The sequence below is a fragment of the Hemitrygon akajei genome, chromosome 11 (assembly GCF_048418815.1).
Source record: "Hemitrygon akajei chromosome 11, sHemAka1.3, whole genome shotgun sequence".
Lineage (NCBI taxonomy): Eukaryota > Metazoa > Chordata > Chondrichthyes > Myliobatiformes > Dasyatidae > Hemitrygon > Hemitrygon akajei.
In genome coordinates, this window is record NC_133134.1 from 73773407 (window position 1) to 73785565 (window position 12159).

The 12159-nt window shown below is 47.6% G+C and overlaps 1 protein-coding gene across 3 annotated transcripts in view; it reads right to left on the reverse strand.

Moving 5' to 3' along the window:
- gba1 (glucosylceramidase beta 1) overlaps positions 1–12159 on the reverse strand; it is a 70885-nt gene that overhangs the window by 39374 nt on the left and 19352 nt on the right. For all 3 annotated transcript variants that reach the window (XM_073061134.1, XM_073061136.1, XM_073061135.1), the window contains exon 6: positions 2968–3140. In XM_073061134.1, coding sequence (XP_072917235.1) covers positions 2968–3140 — 173 coding nt within the window. The remainder of the gene's footprint in view (positions 1–2967; positions 3141–12159) is intronic.

Here is a 12159-nt window from a genome sequence, read left to right on the forward strand (position 1 = left end):
GTGCTGCCCCCCCAGTGTTCACTCGGCAGAAGACAAGCTGTATTGTGTTCAACTGGAGACTGCTGCAACATTCATGGAGTTGGGGACTTGCAACTATATTATTTTTTTGTGTGACTGCATTTTACTGCTGGCTTATATGTGCCTGGTTTTACCATAAAACCAGGATGAACCGGAAGGGTCAGACCAGTTATGCTCGCAGATCTCGATTTTGCAGATGACACGGTCCTGCTCTCTGACCAGACTGAGGAAGCACAGCAGCTACTGACAAAAGTGGAAATTGAGTACAATAAAGTTGGACTTCACCTAAATGCTAAAAAGACAGAGTACATGGTGTTCAACTGCGATGAAGGTACTCTCAAGACCATAAAGAATGATACCATTAAGAAAGTTTTAGACTTCAAGTACCTTGGGTCAAGAATGATGAGTTCGGAGAAGGACATAAAGACATGGAAGGCGCTGGCGTGGAGGGCTATGAACGACATGAAGGAAATCTGGAGGTCGAACCTGACCAGAGGGCTCAAAAAGACGATCTTCGCAGCAGTCATAGAGTCCATTCTCACATACGGATGCGAGGCGTGGACACTCACTAAGACCATGAGAAAGTCTCTAGATGGTTGCTATACACAAATGCTCCGTATGGCTCGATGTGAGTTGGCAACAGCACATGACGAACGTCGAGCTCTATCGATGCTCACTACTAAAATCGAGGCGAGAAGACTGCAACTAGCAGGGCACTGTCTATGCCACCCTGAGCTACCTGCCAGCCTAGTCATCACATGGGAGGATGAACCCTGGGCATCAACCAAGACTATGGTCAACATGCTCCTAGAAGGTAGCGGCACGGCTAATGTAGATGAACTGAACACACTGATGAGGGAGAGGGAGGAGTGGAGAGTCTGTCATCGTGCGTGACACCGGCCCCCTGGGCCTGAATCGACTCAGTAGTAGTATCTGTGCTCTGTGTGCCTTGGCCTGTGTGTGACTGTTGGTACCGTGTTTGCACCTTGGCCCCGGAGTAACGCTGCTTTGTCTGGCTGCAGTCATGTGTGTTAATGTATGGTTGAATGACAATTAAATTTGAACTTGAACTTTAATATTCTGTGTGTAATTGGCTCATTTTTACTGTTTGCATGATCCGTTTTGTTTTCGCGCGTTGGGTGTTTGATGTTTTTATTTAAATGGATTCCCTGGTGTCTCTTGATTTCGTGGCTGCCTGCAGGAGGATGAATCTCGGGATTGTGTACTGTAGACGTGCAAACTTTGATAATAAATGTACCTTGAAGAAGGAATCTGATAGGCGTGGCCAATGGGAGAAAGGGAAGGATGAGGGGAGCCGGAGGGAGATGATGCACAGGTGAGAGAGGGGCAGAATGGGGAATGGAAGAAGAGAGGGGAGGGGGAGAAAGAAATGATCAGAAGTTGGAGAAATCGATGTTCATGCCATCAGGTTGGAGACTACCCAGACAGGATATGAGGTGTTGCTCCTCCAACCTGAGTGCAGCCTCATCGTGGAGGCCATCGATCAACATGCCGGATTGGGAATGGGAAGTTGAATTACAGTAGGTGGCCATTGGGAAATTGTACCTTTTGTGGCAAACGGAGCAAAGTTCTGTTGCACAGAGGTGTGGCAGGGAACAGTACGAAGCCCTAGTCTGGATGGGTGAGTGCCCCCAGTCAAAGAGTAGTCTCTCTTTCTCCCACAGTACATCATCAAGGACCCCCACCATCCAGGCCATAGTCTCTTCTCACTGCTGCCATCAGGAAGGTGGTACAGGAACTTCAGGACCCACAACACCAGGTTCAGGAACAGTTATTACCCCTCAACCATCAGGCTCTTGAACTGAGGGAGGATAACTTCACTCACCCCATCACTAAACTGTTCCCATAATCTATGGACTCACTTTCAAGGACTCACCATCTCAGGTTCTCGATATTTATTGGAACACAGCAGGCCAGGCAGCATCTATAGGAAGAAGCACTGTCGACGTTTCGGGCTGAGACCCTTCGTCAGGACTAACTGAAAGAAAAGATAGTAAGAGATTTGAAAGTGGGACAGGGAGGGGGAAATCCGAAATGATAGAAGACTGGAGGGGGTGGGATGAAGCTAAGAGCTGGAAAGGTGATTGGCAAAAGGGATATAGAGCTGGAGAAGGGAATTATGGGCATTAACAGATGTTAGAGAAATCAATGTTCATGCCATCAGGTTGGAGGCTACCCAGACAGAATATAAGGTGTTGTTCCTCTAACCTGAGTGTGGCTTTATATTCCGTCTGGGTAGCCACCAACCTGATGGCATGAACATTGATTTCTCTAACTTCTGTTAATGCCCCTCCTCCCCTTCTTACCCCATCCCTGATTTATTTATTTCCCCTCCCCTTTTTTTTCTCTCTCTGCCCATCACTCTTTGCCTGTTCTCCATCTCCCTCTGGTGCTCCCCTCCCCTTTTCTTTTCCCCTAGGCCTCCCGTCCCATGTTCCTTTCCCTTCTCCAGCTCTGTATCCCTTGTGCCAATCAACTTTCCGGCTCTCAGCTTCACCCCACCCCCTCTGGTCTTCTATCATTCCGCATTTCCCCCTCCCCTCCTACTTTCAAATCTCTTACTATCGCTTCTTTCAGTTAGGGTCTCGGCCTGAAACGTCGACTGTACTTCTCCCTATAGATGCTGCCTGGCCTGCTGCGTTCCACCAGCATTTTGTGTGTGTTGCTTGAATTTCCAGCATCTGCACATTTCCTCATGTTCTCGATATTTATTGCCTGCTTATCTATTTCTTTCTTTACTTGCAAAGTTTGTTATCTTTTGCACATTGGTTGTTTCTCCGTCATGATGAGTGTGGTCTTTCATTGATTCTATTAAGTTTTACTGTGAATACCCGCAAGAAAATGAATCAGAGGGTCCTCTATAGTGACATATATGTACCTTGATAATAAGTTTACTTTGAACTCTCTTTCCCCCCCACTTCCTCTCACCGGACAAAGTAGTTGGCCCAGCTCTTGTAGTACGGTCCTCCAGGGCTCCCCTTCAGGGTCCCTTTTCCAATTGTGGAGTTGTTGGTCTTCATCCAGGCCGGAGCAGTCCACGGACTCGCAAACAGGGACAGGGGCCGCCTGGAAATCTTCTGGGCTGTCTTGATCAGTGGGATCTGGGGAAGAGGAGTCGCAGGTGAGAATGGAGGCGAATAGGGAGGATGTCGTGGAATTCCAAGGCAAGGTGAACAGTAAGAATGAGGCCATGCACTGGAGTTTGACCTGGCTGAATGTGAGGTGAGAGATCAAATGTTAAGGACAGTGCACAATTAATAGCAGGACCCTCAACAACATCGATGCACAGAGGGATTTTGGGCTCTGAGTCCACAGCTCCTTCAAATGGCTGCTGTTGGAAAACAACTGCTTTTTAAAAAAAATAATACTTTTTATAAGATTTGCATTTTCTAAACAGACTCATGTATTTTTCACTCTCTGGCAGAAAACGGTATAGCAGCTAAACTAACAGTTTATCTCCTTTCTCATTTTTCATCGGTTAATTATTAGCACATGACCCACATGATGTAATTGTTTTAATAACATAGCCTATTAACTAATTCATCTCAATCTAAGGAATTTCCCTCATCTTATACATAGAAGTGATGGACTTCTCAGAAGTACCATCTTTTATTCCTTTGTCTTACACCTCTTAGCATCGTTTCTCAGCTTATTATTTAGTTTGCTTAGTATTTGTATGTTTGCTTCTACTCTAAAATAAACTGAAATCTTGGAATTAAGACTGCTCGCCATTCCTGACTCCTGGAAGAACTCCAAGCATCAGAAATTGAACAGAGATCCAACACTGCAGAGGGTGGTCAAGAAGGCGTACAGCATGCTTGCTGTACACAAAGTTTGAGCTTTGTCGCATCTTTACGGTGATAGAAAAATGGAGATCTATATGAACTTAGAGCAGATCAAAGGACCGGCACAACACTGTGGGCCGAAGGGCCTGAACTGTGCTGTAGTGTTCTACCTTTCTAAAACTCTAGTTCGGCTGCGCCTAGAGTATTGCATTCGGTTCTGGTCCTCCTGTTATAGGGAGGACGTGGAGGTTTTGGAGAGGGCGTGCAAGAATTCACCAACAAGCTGCCTGGATTAGAGAGCCCAAGCTACAAGTCGGACACACTTTCTCTGCAGTAGCAGAGGCTGAGAGGTGACCTGAGACAGCGGGGGCTCCACCTTTTTTGTGCCATGGACCAATTCCATTAAACAAGGGGTCCGAGGAGCCCAGGTTGGGAACCCCTGGGTAGAGGTTTATAAGATCATAAAGACAACTGGTATCTTTTCCCCAGGGTTGGCATGTCTAGTATCAGTATGAGGAGAGAGGGCCAAGTTTTGTTTTCTGCAGAGAGTTTATACACACACAGCGTGATAAGAATAGGCTGCCGGGGGAGATGGTGCAAACAGGTGTTATAGGCGTGTCTGAGATAGACCAATGAATATATGGAGAATTAAGGGATGGGCAGAAGGGATTGGAGTAATCAGGGATCATTAGATTAATTGGTGTGGTACAGCAGTGTGGCTGAAGGGCCTGTTCGTTGTCTGTACCAGGTTCAGATGCCGCTCCACTTGTTTTACAATTTAAAACCTATTGAAAATTAGACATAAAATATTTTAATAAAAATTGTTTTAGAAGTACCAGAAAACACATGAATGACATTTGGATAAGCATAGGAATAGAAAGGTTATTTTGTTTTTATTCAGAGACACAGCACCGCCCAGCAACGCACTGATTTAACCCCGGCCTAATCATGGGACAAGTTACAATGACCAATTAACCTAGGAACCGGTACGTCTTTGGAAGGTGGGAGGAAACCGGAGCACCCGGAGAGACACTATATAGTTCATGAGGAAAAGTACAAACTCTTTACAGAGGACGCTGGAGCTGAACTCCGAACTCTGGAACATCCCAAGTTGTAATAGTGTCGCGCTGACCACAATGCCACCATGACGCCCTTTAGAAGGGTATGGGCTGAGGTGGACACTGTGGTCAGCACGTACCTGAGGGGTGCGTTTCCTTGATGTATTATTCTACAAGTAGGAGGAAGACATTCAGTCCCTCACTTCTATCCCTCTGTTATGACCTCTCAAACATTAATAGATGAATTTCTGATCTCCCAGCCTACCTCATCGTGACCCTTGCACATTATTTATTTAGCGATACAGCACGGAGAAGGTCATTCCGGTCCTTCGAGCCTCGCTGCCCAGCCACCCCCGGTTTAATCCCAGCCTAGTCACAGGACAATTTACAATGACCAATTAACCGAGGCATCTTTGGACTGTGGGAGGAAACCCATGCATTCCACGAGGACGTACAGGCAGTGGTGGGAATTGAACTTGGGTCCCTGGTACTCTAAACCATTGTGCTAACCACTACGCTTCATTCATTCTGAATGATGCACCAATGTACAGGAGGATCTGTCTGCCTGGTATGAAAAACAAATGCTTTTTACTATAATTGGTATATTTAGTAATAATGAACCAATACCAATACCCCAGGAGGTAGAACTGCACCGTGACATTCAGAAAGGGAGGTACAGCACAAGCTCCTGTCTACACCAATGGTGTTGAGATTGAGAGTTCCAAGTTCCTCGGAGTGCACATCAGCGATAGCCTGTCCTGGTCCAAGCTCAACAACACCTCTACTCCCGGATAAACTTGGGAACCTGGCTCCCCTTGTATCCAGCCTGGGTGTTACCCTCGACTCCAATTTGAATTCTAAACCCCAGATAAAGAAAGTGACCACAGCAGCATTTCTACACTTAAGAAATCTTTCAAAGTACGTCCATTTCTGTCATGTAATAATGCTGAAAAACCAATTCACACCTTTATAGGCTAGATTACTGCAACGTCCTTTTTACCAGCCTTCCAAATCAACCTATTGACAAACTTCAATGCATTCAGAATGCCGACGCTAGACTTTTAACCAATACCAGAATATCACTCTCGTATTAGACACCCTGCATTGTCTTCCTGTATCTTTATGGATTGATTTTAAAACTCTCTTACTTGTTATTAAAACTCTCAATGGTCTGGTACAGGAGTACCTCACAGAATCATTGTTGTTTTATAATGCCAGGTCTTCTTCCACCATCTCCCTCAAAAGATAATTGGCAGATGATCTTTTTTTGAACTATGCTCCCAAATTGTGGAATTCAATACCTAAAACTTTAAGGGATGCAGATTCAGTTGTCACTTTTAAATGCCAGCTCAAAACCTATTTATTTAATCTTGCTTTTAATTAACAACTTTTTTGTCTTCTATTTTCATATTTATTTTTATTTTACCTTTCATGTTTGTACTTTTATCCCTTTTGTAAAGCACTTTGAACGACATCATCTGGATGAAAAATGCTGGATAAATAAAGTTATTTCTTATTATTATTTCCTCAACAGGCCTGAAGAGATTGGGAATGTCCCCGTTGACTCTTACCAATTGTTATCGATGTACCACAAAAAGCATTCTGTCTGGATGCATAACGGCTCGGTACAGCAACTGCTCAGCTGGTGACCGCAAGAAACTGCAGAGAGTTGTGGACACAGCTCAGCACGGGAACCAGCCTCCCCTCCACGGTCTCTGCCTACACTTGGTAAAGCAGCCAACGGAATCAAAGACCCCACCCACCTCAGTCATTCCCTCCTTTCCCCTCTCCCATCGGGCAGAAGGTACAAAAGCCTGAAAGCTCGTAGCACCAGGCTCAAGGACAGCTTCTATCTCACTGTTATCAGACTCTTGAATTTACATCTTGTATGATAAGATGGACTCTTGGCCTCACAGTTTACCTCGTTATGATCTTGCTCTTTATCGTTTACCTGCTCTGCACTTATTCAGTAGTTTTTACACTTTATTCTGCATTTTCTTATTGTTTTACCTTGTCCTACCCCAATGCAGTGTCCAATGATTCAGTCTGTATGAACAGTATGCAAGACAAGCTTTCACTGTATGTGTACATGTGACTGTGGCGACCCACTTTCTGCACAGGCGAACCGGCTCACAAATAGCCAGCACACGGGGGGGAGACTTTGGTAATGCACCTCTGATGTCATTTCCGCCCGGAGAGGGCGGGTGCTAGGGATTTAAATGCCAGCACCGTGAAGTTTGAATAAACTAGTCTCGAAACGACTTACCGACTGCGTGTTATTTCAGCGCTGTGTGTAGCAGCACATTGCTACATTGGTGACCCCGACGGTCCAAACAGGATTTGGACCAAAGATGACTGACTCTTCATCTGTTCACGCAGTTTCGCTAAAACTGCCGACTTTCTGGATGCTGCGACCACGCGTGTGGTTTAGCCAAGCAGAAGCCCAGTTCCAGATTCGGCAGATATCCTCTGATCCCACGTGTTACTACCACGTGGTGAGCGCCCTTGACCAGGAGACGGCCGCCCAGGTTGCGGATTTCATACAGTCGCCCCCGGAAGAAGGCAAATATGAAGCATTCAAAGCGCTGCTCATTGGGACCTTTGGCCTCTCACGGCATGAGCGGGGTGCCCGCCTGCTTCACCTGGACGGTTTGGGAGACAGACTGCGTCAGCATTGATGAACGAGATGCTGTCCCTGGCTGACGGACACAAGCCCTGCCTCATGTTCGAGCAAGCGTTCCTAGAGCAGCTGCCCAAGGACGTACATCTGCTGCTGGCCGACGCAGATTTCAGCTACCCCCGGAAGGTGGCGGCCCGGGCAGACGTGCTGTGGAAAGCCAAGAGGGAGAGCGTGGCATCCGTCGATCAGATTACCAGGCCACGCGCCCAACAGCGGACCAGACCAGGCCCGGCGGGGGCCACACACAACACAGAGGCAGGAGTGAGGAGGCCAGTGAACAGTGGTGTTTCTACCACCAGCGGTGGGGCACAAAAGCCCGCCGTTGTCGCCCGCCCTGCAAGGGCCAGGGCCAGCTGCCGCTAATGACTATGGCGGCTGGCAACCAGGACAGCCTCTTGTATGTCTGGGACAAACAGTCGGGACGCCGCTTCTTGGTCGACACCGGAGCGGAGATCAGCGTCTTGCCCCCGACGGGGTACGACACCCGCAACAGGAAGCCAGGACCCACCCTGAGGGCCGCAAACAATACGGACCTATGGCACCCGCACAGTGCAGCTGCAGTTCGGCGCCAGCCGGTTCACGTGGGACTTCACACAGGCCGCGGTGGCCCAACCACTCCTGGGGGCAGACTTCTTGCGAGCTCACAGCCTGCTGGTCGACTTGCAAGGGAAAAGACTGGTACATGCCGAGACTTTCCAGACGTTCTCCCTGGGTGAAGCCAAGTTGCCGGACCCACACCTGGACTCCATCACGCTGTCGGACAACAAATTCACCAGAATCCTGGCAGACTTTCCATCGATTCTGGCACCGCAGTTCATGGCAGCCATGCCCAGACACGGCGTACAGCACCACATTCCGACCCAGGGACCACCCCTCCATGCCCGCGCATGAAGGCTCCCCCCGGAAAAGCTCCACCTGGCGAAGGAGGAGTTCAAGAGGATGGAGGAATTGGGGATCGTACGGAGGTCCGACAGCCCACGGGCCTCCCCCTGCACATGGTGCCCAAAGCAGCCGGGGGTTGGAGACCATGCGGCGACTACTGCAGACTGAATGAGGCTACCACTCCAGACCGCTACCCCATGCCGCACATACAGGACTTTGCAGCAAACCTGCACGGGGCAAGAATCTTTTCCAAAGTAGACCTCGTCCGGGGATACCATCAAATCCCGGTGCACCCTGAAGACATCCCCAAAACAGCACTCCTCACCCCGTTCGGCCTGTTCGAGTTCCTCCGAATGCCGTTCGGCCTGAAGAATGCCACACAGACGTTCCAGCGGCTAATGGACACGGAGGGACACGACCTGGACTTTGCGTTCATCTATTTGGACGACATCCTTATAGCCAGCAGTTGTTGTTAGGAGCATCTGTCCCACCTCCGCCAGCTCTACTCCCGCCTGAGTGATTTCGGTCTCACGATCAACCCGGCCAAATGCCAGTTCGGTCTCGATACCATCGACTTCCTGAGCCACAGGATTACCGAAGACGGGGCAACACCTCTGCCCGCCAAGGTAGACGCGATCCACCACTTTGCCTGGCCCAACACGGTCAAAGGCCTGCAGGAGTTCGTTGGTATGGTGAACTTCTACCACCGTTTCCTCCCCTCAGCTGCCCGTATCATGCGCCCTTTGTACACCCTGATGTCAGGTAAAGGCAAGGACATTACTTGGGACGAGGAGGCCGCGGCCACTTTCGTTAAAGCCAAGGAAGCCTTGGCAGATGCCGCGATGCTGGTGCACCCCAGAACGGATGTTCCGACCGCCCTCACGGTGGATGCATCCGACACAGCAGTCAGTGGGGTGCTGGAGCAGCTCATCGAGGGGCGCTGGCAACCCCTGGCATTCTTCAGCAAGCACCTACGACCACCTGAACTCAAGCACAGTGCTTTCGACCGGGAGCTGTTGGCACTGTATCTGGCAAACCGGCATTTCAGGTACTTCTTAGAAGGCAGGCTGTTCACCACGTTCACGGACCACAAACTGTTGACCTTCGCATTCATGAAAGTGTCTGATCCCTGGTCGGCTCGCCAGCAGCGACATCTGTCCTATATCTCCGAGTATACGACGGGCATCCAGCATGTCTCAGGAAGGGACAACGTCGTGGCGGATGCACTCTCCAGACCAGCTATCCAGGCCCTGTCCCTGGGGGTGGACTATGCAGCACTGGCGGAGACGCAGCAGGCAGATGACGAGATGCCCAGCTACAGGACCGCAGTCTCGGGTTTGCAGCTGCAGGACTTTCTGGTAGGCCCAGGTGAGAGGACCCTCCTGTGCGACGTGGCTACCGGCCAACCTCGCCCCATCGTCCCGGCAGCCTGGAGGTGGCAAGTTTTCGACTCCATACACGGTTTGGCGCATCCATCTATCAGGACAACCGTCTGCTGGTCTCCAACAAGTTCGCGTGGCACGGACTTCACAAGCAGGTCAGCGAATGGGCCAGAACGTGCGCGCAGTGCCAAACAGCCAAGGTGTGTAATAAACCAGTAACAATTAAATATCTTCCAATCAAATCAGTAGTAGTATTAAGGTGTACAAAAGGGGTTTTGGGACTAAGAAATATAGAACCGCCTCTTGTTTTACTATCCGACAGTGAGTGAAAAAGAGGCCCTTTCCAAAAGCGAAAAAATCTATCCCCATCCTGTTTTCGTATATGATTTTCTTGCGCAAAAATAATATCAGCATTAAGTGTTTTTAATTTCTTAAAAATCTTTTTACGCTTAATGGGATGATTGACACCGTTCCAATTCCAAGATATTATATTAATTTTATTAACATCCATGTTTAAAATTGAGTTTAATATTATATAAAAATGTTACACAAGTACAGATTAAACTGTTATGATCCCAGCCCCCTCCTTTGTGAGAATCGCCAGAGCCCTAGTGAAGGGGGGGGGGGGGGTCAATGACCCAAGAGAAGAGAGAGATACGTGCGGTGTCCCTCGTTTCACGGCGAGGCAAAGCTGGCGACTGTGGTCATTGTCTCGTGGAGACACCCTTGTGAATTGGGAACTGTACTATGTGTATACCCTCAGGGCAATGTGGGTGGAGAGACGGAGAGAGATTGCATCATCCCAACCTGATTGACATCTGAGACCCCGTGAGTTCAGATAAAAGAGGGGTTGTAAAGACGGCCCCCCAGACGCACCAGAAGACACGCTAGAAATCCTGCGACAGCGTTTAATAGCGACAGCCGGTGGGGGGGGTTCGTGTGCGTCTTTTCCTTGCCTGGGATTGGCGACCTCACCACAAAAGAATGGCTTTAGCTACCGGAGAGGCCACAAGTGGACGGCCACTCCCCAACGAGACTCCGACGGATCGAACTCCTAAAGGTTGGAAAAAACCCGCCGGGTAACTGTTTCATTCAATCTCTCTCTCTCTCTTTCTAACAAAAGTGCACCACCGTGACACCCCAGAAGACGGCAGCTGGTGGAACTGCAGTGAACGCAAGAGACTTTTAGATATACAGCGGACAATATATACCTTACCCCTAGACAACGATAGAGCTTATCTCTTATTGATTATTACTATACCTGCGCTTTAGATTGAGTATTGACGATGTATGTTATCTGAATGTTTGTATTAACCTTACTTTTGTGCCCCTTTATAAATAAAAACGTTTGAAAATGGTACCATCAGACTTCAGCGGACCTCTCTATCTTTGCTGGTAAGTGATCCAGTTACGGGATACGTAACAAAACCAAAAGGCGCGGGTACAACCAGAAGGTGTGACGCATTTACATAAGAGAAATCCATCAAAAGAACTGCCCAATCAAGAAAAAAACCTACTCTAATAGACCCCCTTCCCCCCTCCCAATAGATAGAAAGGAAGGAACCAATAGGCTGGTTCCATGCTAACTAATCACCTTGACCCTGTTCTCCAACTTGCAGCTCCATATATAAAAAAAAGCAAAAATCCCATGGAAAATAGCCATAATAAAAGGCACAAACAGAATTCAACTACGATAATGTTGTGTCTAACATTAATAAAAACATAATCAACAACGGCCGTCTTAGAATCAGCTAAAGTAGCTTAAACACATATTCAAAAGAAAGAATAAATCCGAGCAAATAATGTTACAAAGAATATTCTTTCTCTCAAAAAAGAAAAATAAATGAATATATGTATATAACAGACCTAAAACTATAAGTATTGAAACAAATAAAAAAAATAAAAAGACTAATACACAACAGGTCCTACACGGACCACTAAAGTACAATACTATAAAGGTTCCCTACAAAACAGTTATATACGTATTCATTATTAATAAGGTAAAAAAATTTAAATCGACCACGTCCCATACCAGAGAGTGAAAAGGTATAACATGTACTTAACTCAAAAGCTCCATAAACAACTCATACAGCAGATACTTCAAAATTGGCTATTGAATAAACAATGTAACTTTAATATTTTATTCAGTAGGCTTAACTTTAAAGTTTTTAACATACTCCCATCCCTCGTGAGGAGAATAGATTCTCAATGGTTGAGATTTTTCAGGAAAAATTATCAGCTTTGCTGGAAAGCGAAGGGAGGGATTTAAATCTAATTTATACATTTATACAGAGGACCTAACTGGGTGGACGAGCTTCCCTGGGTCCTGCTTG